The sequence below is a fragment of the Ammospiza caudacuta genome, chromosome 5 (assembly GCF_027887145.1).
Source record: "Ammospiza caudacuta isolate bAmmCau1 chromosome 5, bAmmCau1.pri, whole genome shotgun sequence".
In the NCBI taxonomy this organism is placed as follows: Eukaryota; Metazoa; Chordata; class Aves; order Passeriformes; family Passerellidae; genus Ammospiza; species Ammospiza caudacuta.
The window spans coordinates 62,201,407-62,224,301 of record NC_080597.1 but is presented as its reverse complement, the minus strand read 5'-3'; the positions used below and the strand labels follow the sequence as shown (position 1 = coordinate 62,224,301).

General features: G+C 35.1%; 1 protein-coding gene across 1 annotated transcript in view; it reads left to right on the top strand.

Annotated features, from left to right (window-relative positions):
* The window catches only part of TBC1D22A (TBC1 domain family member 22A), a 140,993-nt gene that overhangs the window by 54,646 nt on the left and 63,452 nt on the right, over positions 1-22,895 (top strand). Inside the window, exons 10-11 of the mRNA XM_058804668.1 lie at positions 6,387-6,462; positions 18,785-18,912. Coding sequence (XP_058660651.1) covers positions 6,387-6,462; positions 18,785-18,912 — 204 coding nt within the window. The remainder of the gene's footprint in view (positions 1-6,386; positions 6,463-18,784; positions 18,913-22,895) is intronic.

The window sequence follows — 22,895 nt, the reverse complement described above, 5'->3', positions numbered from 1 at the left end:
CCTTTTGCTCTTGCTTCATTTTGTTCTGAAACTTATTACCTTTCTCTTGTATCAGGGTCCTTAAAACTGGACATGGTATTTTTGATACAGTCTTGAAATACAAATTATTTTTAAACATTGGAAGGAAAATCTGCACAGTAAAGATTGAACTGTGGAACTGTTTGGTCAGAGAGGTTGTATAATCCTCATTCTGGAAGTTCAAACCCAGAGTCCACATAGCCTTGAGCAGCTTGCTCCGGGTGATTTGGCTTTGGGCAGCCAAGCACTTCCCTCCATGGGCCAGCAGTCTGCTGGCTGGCTTTGTTAGGGCTCACCAGTGACTCAGTCTGAGCTCTCTGTCTGCTGAGATTTCAGGTCCTTTGGCACAGAACTCGTCTCCAGCCTGTATTCTTGCAAGATGTGCTGATTTATGCTGATTTATGAAAACCTGGTTCTGAGGCTGTGTGTGGCCATATGCAAAATATATCTTCCATGTGTGTGATAAAGCTGGTTGTCTTTGCAACACTTCTAAACTGTAGATGATGCATGAACATTCTTGTATTTTCATCTGTGGCTGTTCATATGGGAAAACAAGAATTATCCCATGAGTATTTTTCTCATGTAATTAAGTAGACATTCCCATATATCCAGATTATTAACTTCTTTTTTTTATTATTAAATTGTCCTTTATAACACTTTCTTCAACAGTGTCTCATTAACATTCCAGTAAAAAGTTCACATTGATCTGTGCCACCTGAAAATGTAATGTTCATGTATAAAATAGAGTATAACTTTTCATTTTAAGTTCGAGTATACTGGTAATAAAATAACCAAAGGGGAAATACGTGCAATGCATAATGATCTAACCAGATGTATTAAAAATAACACTAAAATATTAACATAATCATTTATCAGGGCCTGGTAATTTTTAGAACAAAAGTGAGATAATTCATATCCAGGGACTAGAGTATGCTGAGGTACATATTAGCTATTTCTATGTCTGATAAAATGGCAAGATTTATGACCTTTAAGGGGAATCCTGCAGAGTTCTTTCTCACTCCTGGGTTATGGAAAGTTGTTACTTATATATGCATGGATGGATGGAAGGAATGGTGCTTGGAAAGCTGGATCAAATAAATAACATGAACATGCATTTCGATTGTTGAGAAGAATGTGCAGAAGTAAGACTTCTAAAAATTCTTCATAGGACCTTCCTGGTTTATTTGAAAGGAAGAATAGGTCAAATATAGCTTTCTTTGTACCTTTTGATTGAACTCCTGCACAAGTTTCTGCATAATAGTGCAGTTTTCTGGCCTGTCACTGTGAGTAAAATTTTCAGGAAGACAACAAATCTATTTGTAATCAGTAGATGAAATATACTGCACTATCAGTATACTTCAGCATAAAAATATTTTATCCTCTACCTAAAATTTGCAGCATCAGCTTTTGGAATTGTACAAGTCTGTATTTATGATTTCTAGCTCTTATCCAGATTTGAACTGTTGCCTGGCCTATGCTGTAATTCAAAAATGTACTCTGAGCACTTTTGTCATTGCCACTTTAACAGTTTCTGTAATTTATAATACATCCACTTGAGCAAAACTGAGGTTTGACTACACCAGTAGAAGGTTGGATCATTTGTTCTGACTCTGTGGATGCTACTCCAACAGGAGAAACAGTACCTACATTTTAATAAACTGTTGGTTTTTTTGTCCCGTTATGTAGGAATAAGTAAGATACTGTTTTGCATTCTTATGCAAAATTTTGGGTTGTGATGCTTTGTAAATATTTTTCCTACTACTTAGGAAATGTTGCATTTTGAAAAGTCAGGCTTAATAGTTGTAATGGTTGATGATTGTATTTGCTGGGAGTGTCCCAATGAAGGCAGGAATGATGAATCTGACTCCATGCTCTCAGAAGGCTAATTTATTACTTTGTAATACTACATTATATTAAAGAATACTATATTATACTAAAGAATGCAGAAAGGATACCTAGTGCTAAAAAGATAATAATGAAAACTCATGATTCTTTCTAGAGTCTCAACACAGCTTGGCCCTGATTGGCTAGAGAGTCAAAAAAACTCACACCAAAATCCAATGAAACAACCACCTGGGGGTAAAAATTCGCCAAACACATTCCAGAGAAGCAAAACACAGGAGAAGAAAATGAGATAAGAATTGTTTTCTTTTTCTCTGAGACTTCTCAGCTTCCCAGGAGAAAAATCCTGGGTGAAGGGATTTTTTTCAGAGAATGAGAACACCTCAGTTGACAGACCCTTTCTTCTAAAGAAGGTGTCTTGGAGTAATAATGGAACATGCTATGGACTGTGCTAACAGCATAGTTCAGCACACTTGTGTGTTTGTTCTTGTGTGTGCACACTCTCTCCTGAGCTATATTCAGGACTGAATTTACATTATAATCTCAATCTTTTAGAAAAATTTTGGGTGAAGTGTGGTTCCATGGATAGTGTAAATATACATCGTGGCTATCATTATCTGGTGTCATGTTTCCCTCCCTCCTGCCCCTATCTCTTTGCATAACTTTCTGAGCAAGATGAACCAAGATTTTTAATAGAAGTTTGCTTAGAGAATTCAGTAATATGTGAATGAAGTACTTAAATGTGTAAAAAAGAAGAATTCAGGAGATCTCTTTGTGACATAATGATAAGAAAACCTTTTTCTTTCAGTTGTCATTTGTTCATGTGATACTATACTTGAACATACTAAATTGATGCATAGCAGTTCTTAAATATGCATTGGTAGAGAAAATAGCCATCCAAGTCTGTATGATTTGTATGGATTGCTTAGTGTATCCTCTATATTTAAAAGCTCTGATCTCATTGATGAAACATGAGCAAACAACAAATGAACACCTCGTGTCAAAACTTTCCATTTGGTTCTAGAAATGTTTCTGATATTTTCTTCAGTGCACTGTTGGTGAACTGTTGGTGTATGACCTGAAAAGATGAGAAGCATTGTACCTGCACCTCTGCTTGGCTGCAGTCATAATGTCAAATTACTGACAGTGCTTTTTTCTTTTACTTTGGCTGGCTCTGTTTCTTTTTCGTGATGTCATGAAAGATTGTTTTCCATTCCTCTTCAGCTTGCTGCTTCTTCTTCTAAAATGATCCCATCATCACGTAGAAAAAGATGAGGGATTTTCTTCAGCTAGTGCCTATGAAGTCTCTCTCTCTCTCTCTCTCTCTCCCCCTTGCCCTCTCTGGGAGGACAGTCCTAATTAAATCTGTTTTGAGCATTTTTCCAAGTTTCTTCCATTTAACATTTCTCTACCCTTAAAAAAGTAAGGAATTGCTTACTAGTTTTTAAAATATTCTGTGAAGCCTATAATTTTATTATTTTATTTTAAATGATAGCAACCAGTTTTTGAGAAATCCAGACCTAGTTGTAGTTGCAGGGAAGTAGGGTGTTATACCAGTTTCTACAGAATAAGTACAGACTTAACACAAAGATTTGAAGCTGATGCAAGTTTAGATCTCTTGTGACATAAAGTCCTAACCTTCTGTATTGTAAGGTGAAACTAATTATGTGTCAGTCTGAACTAGATATTATGCCCATTCAGCTGTGAAGTAGGTTAGCACAGTTCACTGAAAGTGTGTTGGAACCTATCTGAGTAGAACATCAAGGAATTTAGATATTTATTGCACACCAGTGCATGAATTTTTATGTTTATAAGGGTTCTGGTGTAAATACATACTTTGTCATATGTGAATGCTCACTGTCAAGAACAGTGTTTGGAAATAAGATATATTTTATGTGAACTCCTAGTTTTCATCCTGATTTTTTTAATATTTCCTCATTTGAAATGTTGACCATCCATAATGAGCAAAAGACAATCTCTGAAATAGTGGTAAGTAATTGAGAAAATAATTGTCTTGACTCAGCCCTGAGCAGTAATTAATGGATTTTGTGACTTTAGCATGTCTTTTCTTTTCTGTTTTACTATTTTTCCTTCATTGATAAGCACAAAAGGAGCAAGAATAGTGGGTAACAGAATACCTTTTACATTTACAAAGTCTTTCTCACAGTTTCACAAACTCTAGGAAGTCAACTACAAGTGTCATAGGAGGGCATATGTACAACACAGTTTAATTAGAAGAGAGTGCTGGGGAATCCAATAAAGATCTTTCCAGTTTAGGTGAGTTAACACAAGTAGAAGAGTGACCCCCAGCTGTGTTCATTTGCGGCTGAAATAATGAACAGAAAAATAAATAAGCAAAAGATCAAATGTAGTGAAAAGCAAATTTACCTGTTTTCAAACCAAGATGGCAGTTTTGGGTTGCATTTCCCGGTTTGTATGGATTAAATTAGGCTTTGAGAAATAAAGTAGTTTCAGATTCATAGATCACAGTCAAGAGTTGCACTACCTGGGGAGAAACTAATGATCGAAGCACCAGTGTTTTAACTCTGTGTCGACTTTCAGTATTACATACAGGAGAATTCTTCTACAGAGGAAATAATTAAATACCATGTTGCTGTACTTTGAGTGCAGTACTACTTCTAGAAATACCAGATAACTTTGTTTAAATAAATAAATAGAACAGTAAACAAACATTTTGCGACCAAAAAAAAATGAATACAGTTTCTGTTGTTAGAGTACATTCTGTAAAGAAAGTGATTATTATTTCCTAAAGATTCTGTGCCTTGGATATTATCCATGACTAATACAGGTGTCTGTCAGACTTGTGTAGAAGGCAGTGTTCTAGTGCATGGGATAGTTTCTGTCTTCCTGAAATGAGAGTATAATAGATCTGAATTCTGTGTGTCTTTCCATTCTTTCCATTTTGGTGCTTTATTGCATTAAAAAGGTTAAAAAGGATGCTCACGTTCTGTTTGTGAAATAATGTCAACAAGTTGAAGGTGTTGCACATTTTACTTGGTGATTGTAAAAAATTGAAAAATTCAGGGAATTATTCTTGCTTCCTTATCCATACTGTTTTAGTTTATACACGGAGTTCTAATATTAATTATTGTGAAAGGGCCACTGCTAAACTAGTAGAAAAATTTGCTATAATTTTTAAAATGGCTGTTATTGTGGTCAGTTACAAGTGATCAGAGCATACAGTAGACTTTTTGATACTGTAAATTGCTTATAGACTGAACTACTTTAATTTACAGGATTATTAGTGTATCATTTTGCCTTGTGAACTTTTAGACTTCACACTTTATAGCAGTTTTACAGAATTTGAAGATTAAATTGTGGTTTACTTTCATAAGTCAAATAAAACCTTAAAACATCCATGTAAATAAAGTCAAGAGAGTCAATGAGAACTTTTTTTGGTTTTAAATAGAAAAAATAAAAATTAACTGACACATAAGACATATGAACAGATAATCATCTCTTCTACTCTAAGACCAAGTTAAAAGTTGAAATGAAGTCAAGAAAAATTAATATTTTGGGATTACTTACCTCCAGTTGATAAAGGAATTACTCAAACAATAGCAGTTGAGGCAAAACATCCAATACTCTAATTTTTGTGCTTGTGGTGGTTACACAAAAAAACCTTCTACATAGCAACTTTCTTTTAAAATATGTATGTATTATTTTCTTTTCTTGAATCTCTCAAGAACCACAGGAAGACAGCTGTAACAAAAAGAGCTGAATGGAGGGATTGCCAATTAAATATTCAGAAACATTGCTGTATATTTGAATAATGTCATTATTTTAAAAGATTGATCACTTTTGGTTTCAAGCAGAGATATCTTTCTTGCTCTCATTATTTCAAACTCAAGTCTATTTTATAGAGCTGCAATCCACAAATTAAAAATCCATTTAGAGTTAATTCATTCAAAGAAATATATGCAAATATAATGCCCTTTTAGCTACATTGCTTGTGTGTTAGATTTTGATTCATGATATTAACTGCAATCTTGGGTTCAGAACAGTTATAAGTACATTAAAACAGACTTTTGATTTCTTATGCTGCTTGAAGTTATTACTCTGTACTTCAAAAGATCAAATTATTTCCCAGCCTCTGATTATAGGCTAAATTTTCATGTTTCCTACATTATTTGTAGAATTGTAAATTTCTGAGAAAAAAAATCACCTTAAAAATATCTAACATGGCACATTTTGGCATGTAAGATGAGGGCCTTTTAAAGCTACTTGAATTTCTGCAATAAAGTAACTTCATTAGATTAGCAAGTAGAGATCAGTTGATGTAGGAATAGCTATACAGAATATGCTGTTAGAGGTGGGGACTCACAGAACCGTACAGTGTGATGATTTACTATTTTACTGTAGAAGCAGACCTAGGAAATGTAGTCACAAAACAGAAACACCATCAGAAAACAGAGAAAAATACATGGATTAAGAAAAGTAATTGAAAGAAAAGAAACCTTTTTTGCTTTTCTGCAGCTAATACTTGTATGTGGTCTCTTCTTTAGGATAACTACACGTTTGCACAGCCAGGAATCCAAAGGAAAGTGAAGATGTTGGAAGAACTTGTTAGTCGGATTGATGGTAAGTCTCAAAGGCAAACTGATTTCTAACTGATGTTACACTGAAAGTGTTTGGTTAAAATGCTTGCAGGAAAAGCCAACATCACTGCAGTCACCTGCAGTGGTGCAGTAACATCACCTTCCTCAGGTGAGGTGTCATCGCTGGCTTGTGGCGCGCTGGCCTTTGCGGATCATGTCGTGTATCATTTAAAAGAAAGCCACTAGAGCATGAGCCTCTTTCATTACTTTTTATTAAGGCAATATAATCAAAATTCAATGGCAATTTCTTTGCAGCAGAGTAATGACCACACACAAAAGGCAGCCAGTATTCATTTCCCATTAAGCCTCAATGGTTGTTGTAATGCAGCAAGTCACAGTGGTTGTTTATGGTTGTCCTTCGGCACTATGTTTTGTGCCTTTGTGCATCATTTTGCTATCTGGAATGCCTGCATAATTTCTCTGTGGAATCCAATTAATTATGAACTCTGGAAATAACATCTTTAATTTTATAGATAAATTACAGTATGTGCAGGGGTAATTTTAGATTATTCTTTCATGTTTAAGCAGCGCACTTTGAAATATTTTACCTTCATCCTTAAAGTAATTCCTTTATGAAATGCTGACTGTCATATAGCTAGGACAGAGTTTAATTAAATGAAATGCAAGAGATAATGCTTGCCCATTCTAAACATAATCTCTTGATAGTTTGTTAAATTAATGAACAGAGTATTAACAAAATGTTGTGAAGCAGAACCGGGCATATATTTGCAACACTAGCATGGCAGTGATGACTTAGAAAAATATTTCTTGTGTAGCTTTATATTTGATAATCTTCTTGGAAACATTAATTCCCTGGTTCTGTTACATATAGTGAAGGGTTTTTTTGTGCCCGTGCTTCTCATAGGAGATTTTGCCTCCTTGTGTGTACATCCTTAATATTTTATAATGGTCTCTGTGCTTTCTAGGATATTAAGGTATTTTTAATGATCACAAACCAATGGCAGGAGAAAAAGGTTTGTGTAAAACTTCACTATAAACTTAAATGTATGTAAAAATTTTTGTTATTGATATATTTTTTTTAAATGCCAGTAAATATGAAAAATGTAAGGGCATATTTCTGTATATTGGGTAGCTAAATATTTATATTAAAATATAGTTAAATCAGTGTATTTTGTTGCTTAAAAAATATTCTAACTTCTTGTGATGTGATTTTTATATGTAGTTTTAGTCTTGCATCAATTGATGTTTTCATTTCAGAAGCAAATTATTATACATTAAATGAAGTATATAATTCAAATTCCTATAAATAGACTTCCTTAACTTGGTCAATGAATGTTTATATAAACAAATTGTTTAACCAAGTTTTTAAAATTAGAAATAGCATTCTGATAGTCAGCTTTGTTGTTCAATTGAATAAAAATATTAAGCATAATACAATATATTATTTTTTAGTTTAAGGAAAAAAGAAATGCTGAAGTCTTATTTATGCCTTCAGTGCTTTAGGGATATAGTTAAATAATTTCTCTCAATTATTAGGTTTAGGAAGCATTATTTTTAAAGCTTCACACTTTAAAAAAATAAGTCAGTTGTAACAAATAGCTGTGTCATCTTATCCTGTTCTTTGATTATCCTTTGCAACTGAGAGTAAAGTGTGAGTTCCTGTTTTTTTTATCTAATTTGAAATAGAGCTGTGAGGTCTTTATAATTTTTTTGTAGTTTTTAGTAGATATCATGAGTGTTTGCTAGTAAATATTGATGGACATTTACAACTGCTTAGGTTACATGGGGCCTCTGGAAGTCAGTGTTCCAAGCCTTTTTCCTTGCCTGGATGACTCTGTCTAATGGGACAGGACCAATTTAGAGCAGGCTCTGTGGAGTCTTGTCCTGTTGAGTTTTGAGTGATTCCAGGGATGGAGATTCTGCAGCTTCTTTGGGTAGAACTGTTTGAGAAGTTTGACTACTTCCACTGTCATTTTATTTTTTATATAAATAATTGTTTTTAAAAATGGAGCTTATGTCCACTACCTTTTATTTTATCTCAGTGTACCTCTGAGAAGAATTTGGCTCCACATTCTCTGCATGCTCCCTTTAGGTAGTTGCAGCTTTTCATAGGCTTCTTTTTAAGGCTGGATCAACCCAGTTCTGTCAGCCTCCTTTCATGTGTGAAGTGCTCCAGCTTCCTCTGCCTCCCACTGGGCTTGCTCATGTGTGCCAGACATGGTTTCCCAAGTGGTAGATGCAGAGGAAGAATCCCTTCCCCTGACCTGTTGTTGTCTTTCTTGCTTAGAAAGCCCAACAAATGCGTGGCCTTTCTTGCTGCAAGGGCATTCCTGACTTGGGTACAGCCTGTTGTCCATCAGGAACCCCACGTCCCTCTTGGCAGAGCTGCTTTCCATCAAGCTGTGCCCAGTCAGTGCTTGTTGAATGAGACTTCCATCCCAAACAGAGGACACTTGCCTCTCCTGGATCTCTGAGATTCCTCTCGGCCATTCCTTTAGCTTGCCAATGTTCCTTAAATAGTAGCCCTCTTTTTCAGTGTGTCAAGCACCCTTCCCAATCTCATATCATTTGCAAACACAGAGTATATTCTATGCTATCATTAGTTTTTAACAAAGATACTGGCCCTAGTGCTGACTCTGGAGGGATATCATTAGTAATTTGTTCTCAGCTGGACTTTGTATTGCTGATCACAACCTTTTAATACAAGGGTCCAGTTAAAAGTTTTGTGTCATAAAGATACACATTTTTCGTTATTCTTTGGGCTGTTTCTTTTTGTATTGAAGACTGTCCACTCAATTACTTTCTTTCTCAAGGAAAGCACGCCAAAGTATGTCTAAGATTAAAATAAAGTTTTGGTTGTTAATTAGGCAATGGTGGTTGTGTATTGCAGTCATAACCTTTTGGATGCCTCAGCTAAGGGATCCTGAATTTATTGGGTTTTTGGTGGAATCGTGACATAGTTTGATTGAATATTGTGGTTTACTCTTCATTTCTTTTTTGCTTTTGTCTTTTTATTCTGGGTTTGCTGTACTTCAGTTAAAGGGAAATGTATGGCTGATATAAATTCAGTGACTTTGCGTTTTAGAAAAGCTCCTCATGATCTGTTTTTGCTGTACTTACTCTAAGTGCTTATTAAGGTTACTGTGCAAGAAAATAATATTCCTGTTGGTACTGTGTCACATTATTTCTTGATGCTGGGTAACTGCACAGTGAAGCAAATCTTGATGTAGTAAGTAGCTGTGTGAGTGGATGGAGCCTGTACTGCCTTTTTGCTAATAGTAATGGATTACCAGTATATGAAAGGTGATGCTTGTGCTTTGGAGAGTGCTAATGCATTATGTCAGTGATTCAAGCAACCTTCATTAACCCAGCCTTATGGATCACAACTCCCCTCAAAGTAACTGTCCTTGTGTGTACACTCCAGAATATTGCAGAGGACTTCAAACAGCCAAAATACTCTCTTAATTGAATCATAATCTCTCTGCTTAAACTCCAGAAAATAATTTTGACAAATTGTGTTTAATGGAATTTTTTGGTCTGCTAATGGAATGTTGTTATAGATGAGATGGAGTTTGAAGATAAAACATTATTCAATCTCATTAGTCTACTTGTCATCATCATTCAGATTTTTCTCAGAATTATACGAAAAAATTGAGAGGGAGAATCAATAGATAGCTCAATAATACAAAGAATCTCTTATTATCTTTTCTGTTTCCTGTAATGCCAGCAGAGCTTCTCTGCTCTAAATGATGAACCATTTCTCATGGTTTGTAAAAGGTCATACTCATGCAAAAGGTCATACTATCTTCCACTTTTACTTCATTTAGGGTTGAAATCAAACAGACACAGTATAGGAATGCCCAAACTTATTCAGGATTTGTGTTTCCAGAATTTACAGGTGCTTAGCACTTGGCTGGAAGAGTCTCAGCTTCTTCAATTTACTGTAAGACAGCTGGTAATTACATGAGAGTTTGAGGTAGCCATTTGGAGAAGTCTGAGCATTTGTAGATAAATCACCAATCATTTTGTAGAACTTTCCCTTGAATTTTAGTAACAAGAGATGGAAAAATGCAGAAAATTATTGAAAATAATAGTTAAAAAGCTTACAACTGCTGTATATACTTTCCCCCTTCTCTTCAAAATTGAGGTAATGGAAAAATACCTAGGAACATAAAAAGAGTGCTGCATTTTAACTTGCTCGTAAGGAAGACTTCGATTTCTCTGGAATTCAGCTGCATTTTTCAAAGGTTCAATAAAATTTCAGAATTTCTGCTGTTTCCACTGTGAATGCATCTTCTCATCATCTGTTTTGGAGAGTTACCACAGCTATTCCTATATAGGATGTTTTCATCGGGACAATTTCTAGTTTATTTACATTTTATTGTTATAAAAAAAGTTAAAAATTTTTAAAGAGGTGTTTTAGTGCAAAGTTTAGGTTATTATATTTGGATTGCTTAAAAGAATGACTTTTAATAAATACTGAATAGTATTGCTTGGAGAAATATTGTTAGTTATTCCTAAGTGCAGTTAAATTGCTATCTCACCTTTTAAAACCATCTTCTTTTAAAAAATTTTACAAGTCCTATTTTTCTTTTTGCTGCCATGTTTTATATGTGTTTTCATTCACACGAAATGACAGATAAATTAGATAATGCCTCTTGTCCTAATGTTCTGAGCAAATAAATCTTGACTTCACTAATCATACTTTCTTTACTTATTTCTCTCGTAGGTTACAAATGTCTTGGTTGGCTCATTATCTTAAGTTCTGTAGATGATGCCAGAACTAAGGACTTGTAATAAAGTACCTTCATGTTGTGGCCTTAAATTCATATTTTGCATAATTTTACTATTCACATAAAATTTTAAAATATAACTCTCTTGCACATAGTTATGTGTTGTGTGTAAATATGCGCAGATCAAGTTCTTAGTGAAATGTATTCAGTTGAAATTTTTTCATTTTTGTGTGCATTTTTGTTAACCACAGTGGAAAGGCTTATTTTATTGTACCATTCTGTGTACTTCTCATGCTTTGAAATATTTACTGTAGAAATGTCTAAAAGGTTGGTTAATAAAGCTCTTAAAATTATATCTAATACGTTTTCTTATTTAATTGGAGAAGTCTATAAAACATCCTTCCTTAGAACAGGATTAGTACTTGTAGGATTATCCTTTCAAAAGTCTGAATTTATTTAAGAGCTGTGTTTCTTTAATGGGCTGCCAAAGTTTTAAATGTCCAGACTTCACTTGGGATTCTTGCAGTTTCTTCTCTGAGTATTGTGTGGATGTTCAGCAGGTTCTTGTCCCAGGAGATAAAGGTGCCTATTCCCATAGAGCTGTCCAATGCTCTAAACACAAACGTTTCACAATTCTGCTCAGAACTTCATTTCATATGACGAGTTAAGGCAGAAAGTATTTAGAGATACCTCATGAGTAGTTTTAATGCTTCCACAGTTTCTGAAGGACATTCAGTTAAACTGCAGGGAAAATAGTTTTGCTTTTTTCTTTTGGAAAATCTGACTCTCGGAAAGACAAAATATCAACCAAGACTAATACTTTTTCTTATTAATCCACTTACTGTTGTTTAATCAGAACTCACAGAACAAGTTATCTGTTCAATATATGTGATAGATATAGATTAATTAATTTGGTTTTTAATTTGAATCTTGGGTGTTCATACAATGAACTGATAATGAGACTGTGGTAATATATTACATTTGATCTATCTTTGTTAGGTATTTAATCATGCTAATGATTTTTTGGTTGATGGTTGAAGAATGCATAATTATATGTGCAAAATTATGTTCATGTTTAATTATACTGTAAAACATTTTACAGACACCAATAACTTTGAATTAGGATTGTGTTGAAGTATCTGGAAAAAAGAGCTCTAATTGCAAGAGTTGCAAAATGGGTATTCTTAGCCTTATGAAAGCATTTTGAATTGGAAATGGACATAGAATTTTATTAGAATTTATTTAGACCTTACTGCTGCTGTTGAGAATGTGTGATTAATAAGGACCTTGTTTCTTGGTCCATCTTTCTATGTCAGCTTGGTGCTGAAGTGATAGAAAATCTTGTAAGCATTTCATAATTGTTTTAATTAATTTGCACTCCAAAGCTCTTTCTCATTTTAATAAAGCTACTTTATTTAGCTCACTAGTAGTTATTTTATATCTGATTTTATGGTTGTAATTACTGTATTATACTTTAATCCACTTGTAAGTGCTGTTCACTGGGCATTATAATTAATTGATATATCTTTAAAATAATATTTTTTATGTTTTACTGTGGAGATTATATTTGTATGCTATTACAGAGTTCAGAAACCTTACCAAGAGTTGAGCCTGACTGTAAAGTAATTTGTAAGTTCCTGAGTACTTGTAAGTACTTAAACTTTTAAATTGCCAAACCTTACTATTTTCATGGCAAATTAAAAAATAAAAAAAGAAAAAAGGGAAGAAAAGAGATGTTTCACTTGATGGGGGATTTAAAAAGTGTCAGGCATAAACACTTTTATGAATTCGTACAGTTATGATTTAGAAGAAGAGGCTAGAGAAGTCCAGTGATGGTACCCAGAGGTGTCCCATCAAACATATATTTTTCCCTGTTGTTTGTTGCACTTGGAATGTTGAGGACCACCTGCAAACATGAGAGTTTTTCTTAACTTTTAGCTAGAAGGGTAGATCTTTTTGGATTACTACTAAGTGTTTTTCCTAATATTTTCCTCCATTTGGTGTTACATACCGCAGAATTGTTACTTTCATTTGATTCCATGAGTGAACCAGGCCTTCCCTTCCCTCCTTCCCTCCTCTAGTATTTTCTTCTTTTGCTTTGTTATCAGTTTCTTGTGCTTTTCACTATCAGCATATGGACCATATATTTTGTTATGATGAAGATGCTTCTCAGTCATAGCTATGAGCTATATGTTTAGTGAGCTCAATTTAAATAGACCATTGTCTTTAAATTGTAGGTCATGAGGAGAATGTAATTGGCCATACTTCTGTGTTTCTGCCAGTCATATTTTCATTTTTAGGACTTTCCAGTGTATTTTTTAATGCTTTTGTTGTAATTTTTTACAGTGGACAGTTTTAACCAGTTATAAAAAATAAACTTGTGGAACAAGATATAATCAGCATGTAAATATTTGACTTGGATCTCTGCTATTACTTGAAGTAGAACTATGTATTGTGATGAGGTCTTTTCTTGAGGTGCACATTTATGATCTTTAGAATGTCTTCTTCAATCATCAGGAGCTCCTTTTGCAATTAATGTATATTAATATAAGTTAATATACATAACTACTAATAACTCACTGCTAAGCTGTGGTCTTGACAGAATTACTTTTTCTCAGAATTTTATATTGGGGGTTGTAAGCCCTTTTCTGGTAACATCTGCTGTTGAGATTTTACTCCAAACCTTTGTATCCCACAAATATCCTGGCTTTAAGCAATGTAGAAATTATTTAGGAGAGAAAGTTAGATTAAAAATTAGCTTTCAACAAATAGAGCACTGCAAAAGAAAGCAATCATTGGCTGGTGGCAAGGTGCTTTGTTTTGGACTGCAAGGTTCTGTATGTGGGAGCTGTAAGATAGGGATGGATTGCACCCTCAGCGAGTTTGCACCAAGTCAGGTGGGAGTGTTTATCTGCTGGAGGTAGGAAGATTCTGGAGAGGGATCTGGACAGGCTGGATCAGTGGGTTAAGGCCAGTTGTGTGAGGTTCAGCAAGGCCAAGTGCCAGGTCCTGCTCTTGGGTCACAAACAGCCACTGCAGCACTACGGGCTGGGGCAGAGCGGCTGGAGAGCTGCCCTGCAGAGAAGGGCCTGGGGGTGCTGGCAGCAGCTGGATGAACATCAGTCAGTGTGTGCCCAGGTGGCCGAGAGCGCCCATGTAATCCTGGCTCACATCAGAAACAGCATGGCCAGCAGGACCAGGGCAGTGATTATCCTTTCTCAACACTGGTGAGGCCATACCTCAGATCCTGTGGGCCCCTCTCAATAAGAAGGACATTGAGGTGCTGAGTGTGTCCAGAGAAGGGCAATGGAGCTGGTGGAGGGTCTGGAGCACAAGTCTGATGAGGAGCAGCTGGGGGACCTGGGGCTGTTCAGCCTGGAAAAGGGAGTCAAGGCAGACCTTGTTGTCTACAGCTGCCTGAAAGGAGGCTGTGGCCAGGTGGGGGTCAGTCAGTTCTCCCAAATAACTAGTGACAGGACAGGAGGAAACGACAAGAGGAAGTTGTGGCACGAGAGGTTTAGGTTGGATATCAGGAAACATTTCCTCACCAGAAGGATTATCAAGGAGTGAAACAGGCTTTCCAGGGAAGTGTTTGGGTCACTGTCCCTGCAGGTTTTTAAAAGATGTGAGCCCTTAGGGACGTGGTTTATTGGTGGGCTTTGCAGTGTTAGGTTAATGGTGTAGGATCAAGATCTTACAGGTCTTTTCCAGCTGAAATGATTATATGATTCCATGGAAGACAGGAGTGCTGATGTGTTTCTATAGCATGTTTTCGTACGTTAAGGATCAATGCAAAAAAGTCATTGTGCATGCAAAGGGCAATGCCAATAAGCTCCTGTGGCAAAGATTGGCTCATTATTTCCTTTTTCTTTGGTATCAGAGCAGTTACTCTTGCACTTTTTAAGAAAAATTGTGTGGGTTTCATGAGAAATATACACTTTCTTTTGTTGAACTAAAATGCCTCTTTATGAGAGACTGTTAGCTTACATGCATTTCAGATAATTTTTAACGCTTAGTGCTTTTTATATTTACAATGGAATAAGTATAAAATATTGATACAATAGAGCTAACAACAAAGTGTTCAGGGTATGAAATATGACTGAAAAATAGACTTTAAGTAATACTCAAAATTTCAAAACTAGGTCAAACATCAGAAACTATAGGATTTGTAGGAATCTTGGAATAAAGGTGAGTGCCAAAAGACTAATGTTCTGAAATGTTGAATTGTACAGATAGATGTGGTAACACCATGCTGTGCCACAGTAATTTGGCGGTTCAGGCATAATCTTAGATTATTTTGCTGTTTTTCTTTGCTTATGTGTAAACTTGCCTAGGGACTAGTTCTAACACCATCTTCCTGTCAGGAGAGCAGTTGAGTTGTTTTGACAGGTTGTTTCTGTCCTTAACTGTTTAGCTCATGATTTTGTAATCATAGAGATTTAAATTTTGACTTTGGTGAAACAGCATGAGATGCTGACACTGAACATGAAGAATAAATATTTTATGTGTGTAGGCCCATCTGCTTTGAGAAGCATCTGTTTAAGGTGGCTAAATGTGATCAAATTAATGTACCAATAGTGTAATTAATAAAAATATTAATAGTTATAAATAAACCTGTTTGTCTACAGGTTACCTATTTTTGACAGTATGCTCCTTTGGAATGCATCACTGTAATGTATTTTGGTCATTAATCAGAAGACTTCCTTCACCCAAACTTTATAAATAGATTTATTGAAAATGTTGGGAAGCTTACTAAATGTAATTTTTGTTTCTTTTGAATTTTGATAAAAGAATTGGTTGTTTTTAAACTGTAAAATAATTATGTTATCAGAAACTGCAGTAGAAGTAGTTTTTATAAAATACTTCATGTCCTAAAGCTGACAGTAATTATATAACTTCTTGTTCATTGCACATACATACTTATTTTCATTGAAATGGAAAATTTAGATTTAGATTATGCCAGTCCAAATTACCTTTATCAGCAAATTAGCTTCTGCTTACAATTACTTGCAAAGTAGGAAGAATTAGCTTCTTTACTCAATGCATCTTCTATTCCAGCCTTGCATCAATTAGGTATAAAGCACAGAGTTTAGTAATCCATTTTTCAACTTGTTTAGACTAGAAAGCAACTTTCAAGAAATTCATTAGGCCCATTAACTACCATAGTTGAAATATCACAACTGGCACAATTTATTGTTCTTCATTATTTACTTTTAATGGCTACAAACTACCAAATGAAAATTGTTTCTGCTATGTGAAGAACAAAATTTTGTGAGTTAGTAACTCTGCTTAGAAATAAAACTGCCTTTTTTTTTTTGTGTCCCTCTTGATGTACTAGATTATCAAATCATAGCTGTAATGTATGTATCCACATGTGACATTCAAATAGTAAATTTAACCCAGTATCTCACTTCAGTATATTTAGCTTGAAGCTAAATTTTTCCAAAGCAAAGCCACACAATAGTAATTCAGCGTTTGGCATGAGTCTAATGATCTAAATGATGTAATAATGGTGCAGTGGGTGGAGAGCTGGCAGAGGGCAGGGCTCAAAGGGTTGCAGTGAGTGAGGCTGCATTTGGCAGGGGAGCATTCACCAGTGATGTCCTTAAGTGTTCAAGTCTAAGGCCAGCTCTCTTCAATATTTTTATCAGTGATGTGGATGCAGGAGTTGAAGGCAGTATTACCAAATCTGCGGATGATGCTATACTGGGGTTCACTGTTGACTCTTGAGGAGCAAGATGCCTTGGAGAAGGATCTTGCTAGATTGGAGCATTGGGCAATCATCAATGATTTATTTAAGATTTAAAAATTTAACAAAAACAAGTTACAAGTTCTGCACCTTGATGAAGTAATTCTGAGCACAGGTGTAGATTGGGAACAGCTCTGAAAAAAGGGATCTGGTTTGTCCTGGCTGGGAGGGCAAATCCCATCCTGGGGTGCACCAAACACAGCATTGCCAGCTGCCCAAAAGACTTGATTATCCCACTGTTTATTATCCCACTGTGTTCAGTGTTGCTGTAGCATCACCTTGAGCATGGTGTGCAGTTCTGGGCCTTACAATTTAAGAATTTGTCTATATTTGTTTATATTTATATTGTGGAAGGGTGTGACTTTAGGAACATAAATACCAGGTCTGGTGAAGACTGCTTTAGCCATAGATGGGAGGCTGACAAGTGCTATGGGGAAATACCAGGGCTTAATACATTTTCATTGATATTTGTTTTTAGTTATCTTTGGACACAAGATGTGTTAAGTGAACCTTTGGAGTAATGTGTTGTTGTGTCTTAGTTTTTTTTAAAGCCCTCATTTTTGATTGCTTTTAAAATCTAAAAGGTTTGTACTTCCAGCTTCCATATTGAAAAACTGTTTTATATTGGCCGAGACTTTCATATAGCCAAAAAATACATCCTGAGGGGAAAAAAATTGAGCAGCTTTAGTCTTTATCGTAATTTAGCATCACTTAACTTCTGTTCCCTTAATCTCTAGGTAATGTTTCCTATAATAGTGCTTCCATACTCTTGGGATTATTCTTTTAATTAATTTAGTGGTTTAATACCTTTTTAAGTATTTCTTAAATTTGTAAACTTTGGAAGATGAGCATTTACTCATTGTTTTAGCTGGTAATACACCTCTGTGAATTTGGATAAAGGGGTAATCTGGGCAGCAAAATCTCCAAAGAATGCATTTGTATACAGAAGGACAGTGGGAATATTTTACTAAGGCTTTAACAAAGACTTCTTGCTATAAATTTGTTCAAAATAAGACATGAGCATTTCTTCAGTATTTGTCATCTACACCATGCTAATGTCATATTTGAGCCTGTTAACTAAAGCCTGTTAACAGAATGTCTGTGATCCTTTTTGCAGAAAATTCTCTCAGTATAGACAAGCCATGTAGTAGATTAGTTCTATTAGCTCTAGCAATTATCCATGCAAGTGATTATCACAGCTTTCAAATGGTATGTGTTCTACAAAAAACACAGTGTGTGAGAGTACTGGTTTAGAAACCACTGATTTGTATTGGTTTTATTTGCATTTATTTGTAATACCAAGAAATTATTTAAGCTGTTAGTTAAGTTTTCTCACTGTATTTCCTACACATTAATCTCACTTTTTCTTGTCTCAAATGAATGCAACCTTTACATGTCCTTTCCTTATATTTCTTTACCTTCTTAATTTAATAATTTTCTTTTTTGACTGCCAAAATTTTATTTTTGGAGGCCTTTATGTTATTTGGAAACCATATTTCTTGTTGTATTGTCCCAAAAAATTTGTAGCTTGAGAAATTAGTGAGGATATATGTACCTAATGATTTCACATTAGAACTTTGTATATTTTTGTGGTATATTTTAAAACTCTGATCTCAATATTTTATTAAGATAGTGCAACTCAGACCAGTTATTTAATCTATGAAGTGGCAGAAAAATCAGTCCATTGTAATGTTTAACTAATTTATATTTTGAGTGTTCTCATTTGGTTGTCAGAATTTGCATGCACCACCACAAGTTTTTTCCTTGAGATTGGAGGAGTATTTGATTGTTTTAGACAGAGAACTTGATACTTCAAGATTTCAGAAAAGCTGCAGTAAAATACCTATTTATTTTGTCTTCAGAACAAGTTCATAGGCACTTGGATCAGCATGAGGTGAAATACTTGCAATTTGCTTTCCGTTGGATGAATAACTTGTTGATGAGAGAAGTCCCTTTACGGTGTACCATCAGGTTATGGGACACATACCAAGTAAGTACTTTTTTAAACCTCTATAACTCTAGTAAAGTGTTTTGGACATGCCAGTATCTTTGTGAGTGGTTTTTCTTGAACCTTTTGCTTTAGTGTTGTCTGAGTATCATCATAATAAAAGAAAAAACCTTCAATGATCATCACTACTTAGAAACATTTAATGTCTTCAGTCTTCTTCCCTTCAAAGCCAAGCATTTGATGTCATGATAGTTTGTAGTATTAAATTGAACACTCACTCAATACTCCCTTCTGTCTCTTCAGAGAAGTGAAACATTGAATTGTGCCTAATCAATGCCCTGCATCAATTCTGAGTTCTAGGCTTCTTGTTGTCCATCTGCTTAGCTACTCAATCCAATATTAGCTTTCAGTCTTCAGTTCTCAGCCTTTGTCCTTTGTCATGTCATCTATCAGTTTGTTCGGATAAAACTCCATGTTGCTGACCTCTTGGTGTGGTAATTATTTTTCCTCAATAATTTCTTTTCTTATTGTCAAGAGAAAGAATTGATGTTTGAGAAAAGTGGTTTATGCATTCTTAGTTCTATTACTTGATGTTTCAGTAGCTTTTGGTTGCAATTCTTGACTATATGTTTAAACTATATATCCTTATCTAACAACTTCCTTGTTGAAGTTAGTGGGGGAGGGAAAAGTAACAATATTTAAAATTCCTTAAGAATTTTCAATTGTATTAGTCAGTAAATAAGAGATTAACTCAAAATTTATGCCTTGCAAAGAGATGTAATATCTTTAAATAGCATTGTCTTTATATCTACTCATTGTGTAGAAATGTCCTATTGGTTTCATACACTTTAATGTCAGAATGTCTAATAGATCATTTATCCAGACCTGTAACAGAGGGTGAAGAACTGCTTGCTCTTCATTTAATGAGTCCAGTATGTTGTTTCAGTGAAGTCTGATGATATCCAGATCTGATAAGAACATGTTAGGAAATGAGGAATCTATCAGTTCTACTGTTAATCTGTTCTAAGAGGTGGTATCCTTGCAGAGTTTATCTTCAACAAATATCTGAATTGAACATGGCTACTGGTTTCATCTGAGGTTCTTTTGCTTCCTTTGTTTCATTATAATATCTATTACTCATTGTGATATCTGTTATTCACTGGCATTTTATTCCAGAGTAAAAAATGTATTATTTATAAAAACTTTCTGGTAATTTGAAAGACTGAGCTATTTAAATGTTTTATTGTAACTAATTTATCCCCATTTGAATAATTGTTGTTGCTGTTGCTGCATTATTTCCAGCACCTGAAGGTTTTTTACCATGCTACCTCTAGCACTGCTCTTGGTACGTGATAATTAGCCTTATCTATCTTAGCCTCTTTAATCCAGCTAACTGCTGATACATGCCCCAAAAAATATATGTTTTTGACAGAATTTCAATTTAAGTTCATCTCTGAGCTATGATTTTATGATAATGTTGAGAATTTTCCTTTGAAAAGGAAGTCTGGGGTTAATTTCTCAAACTATTGCTGTGCTGAAAGGAGCCCTTTCTCATTACTATTCCATAGGCACCTCTCAAGTTGCACTTCAATGGGATCTTTATCCATAATAATTCTGATTATTTAATTATAATTTTTAAAAAAATCTGAGTATTTAAAGTAGTATTTAAAAGCTTAATACTTAAGTCTTTGCATGAGATTTCCAAGGGTATCTTTTAAATCAAGGTTTCTTCAATGTATTTTTATCCAAATACCTAAATGGAATACTTATATGCAGAGTGGGGACTATTTTTGTGTATTAAACAAGCTTAAGGAGTAATTCTGTGTTTTGACTCAGCAGGTACAGCAGATTTGTGCTATTTTCTAGGTTTCATTATTTAGTAGACTGCTCTGTATGCATGTCTTGTCTAATATTGTTTTTAAAACCAATAAGGATTTCTTAGACACCTTTTTCTGAAACAACTTCAAGCAATTCTTCAAGCTGCTAATCAGATTTCAGTCGTGCTTGTATTACACTGATTAGCAACCTATAATATGGATCTTTTCACCTTGATACTATGGATAATAAGTGCAATGAACCTGCAAGGGCCAGTAAAGTTCATGCAAAGTTTTTGCTAAGGTGTTAAGCAATAATGTTACAGATTTTTACCCAACTTGTCATTAAGCCATTCTGTTGCCTGGGATTTCTGAATTAATTGTTTACAGCTAGCAGTGTACTAGCAGTGCTGCTTTCTGAATGGAAAACACTTCAGAGATGGAGTTTGTTCAGTTGGTTTTCTTGTTAAATATTTTTATTTAACAAGAAAACCAACTGAATATTTGTCATATTTTTAACTGTAAAGCCTGCTATAGGCCAAAATATCTCTCTCATTTAGAGATATATTGTTAAAGAAGTTCTTCAAGGGTTTAGCTATGGAGGGACCTATGACGTTGGATTTGAAAGAGACACGTAAAATGAGTAAAGGCAAGAAATATAATTAACTTTCCAGATACAGATGGGAGGAGCAATCCTACTAATAATTGTAAGGGCTGGATAGATGTTTAACTACTTTTCTTAACTCAAAGGCTGATGATCCTATCATCAGTCTTGCTTTTGCTACCTCATGTGTCCTAAAGCAGTAAATTAAGAACACATAGGAGTTCTGTTTAGATTTACACCGTTTTACTGTCTGCTATTTGTGAGTACTTAGGATATGCCTGTACTGACTTTTACCCCCTGATAATCTTGAACTACTGTAAACAGGATTAGCTTTACCTGCGCTTTAAGTTCAGAAAGGTGAACTGATCATGTTGTTATGGAACATCAGCAGGGACTACAGGCATTCATCCCTGCACTGTTTATGTCAGGCTTTTGTTCAGATCTGCCTGCCTTGTGGCTCTTGGGAAGGGACGGGGCATTTTGAAGGCCCTGTTTATAGACATCCCTAGTCCCAGTGTGTGTCATGATGTGGGAATGGCATAGAAGCAGTGTCAGATGAGGCGTTCAGGAGGGGTGGGACAGTCACATTCCTTCATGTGGAAGGAACAGGAAGGCAGATGGAATTTTCAGATCCCTTCATGTCTGCACCCCGAGTGCATTCTGGCTCTGTTTCCTGCAGAAATCCATGAGAAGAGACCAGTGGCACCTTTTGAAAGAGAGGATCTGCTGCTGCTGCTGCTTTCATGGAAAATAACATTTTTCTCTCTTTTGTCTTCCTCTTTCCCCATTAAAGCTGAAACCATGCCTTGTTTCGCCAAGCTGCCTGTTTTCATCTGTTTCAGTGGAAAAAATAAATACTGTGCTGTTTCCAGCTTAAATTCTAGATTGGTGATTCTCACAGCAGGCCCCAGTTTCTCATGAACTGCAGCAGAGGGTTTTCAGGGGAATAACAACACGCTTAAATCGTCTGCTGTTGTGTATTTCCTAGTGTGAGAGATAACTGCTGTTGGCTGGAGGTGTTGGAACTGCGTTCTGTCTCTTGGTATTTGTTACTGTTCTTCCAGTGACTTTTGTGAGAATAGAATTGGACACTTTAATGATGCCCACCTCTGTGGTGGAATGTATGGTAGTAAGAGTCCTCTGGCTGGAGTCATATTCTCTGTCTAGTTTAATTTAGGATTCATCAGTCAGTTGTTAGGGTCTGTGGAGTAAATCATTGAACATAGCCAAAATACCTGTACTTGAGCTAGTTAGAGTAGAGGGGAAGAGAAATTTGGAAAGGCTCCCAAATCCTCACATCAGTAAATGCTCTGTTATTCTGTAGCTGGATCTATGAAATCCACTGAAATACATCACTGTCTTCTGAAGAACTGTGTAAAGTAGAAAAAGTAAAGACATTATGAATTTTGCTTACAAAAGATATGTTGAGAAAGCTTTTTAGCTGTAAGTATTTAGTTTGATTTATTCTTTAACCTGACTTGCATTTTGATGAGTGAATTATCCTACTTCTTCACTTGTTTCAGGCCTTGGTGGTGTTTTTTTTTTTTTTTTTAATGCAGTAAATATCTTGTAAATTTTTTCAAAATACCAATTGCTTGTTAAGTTAT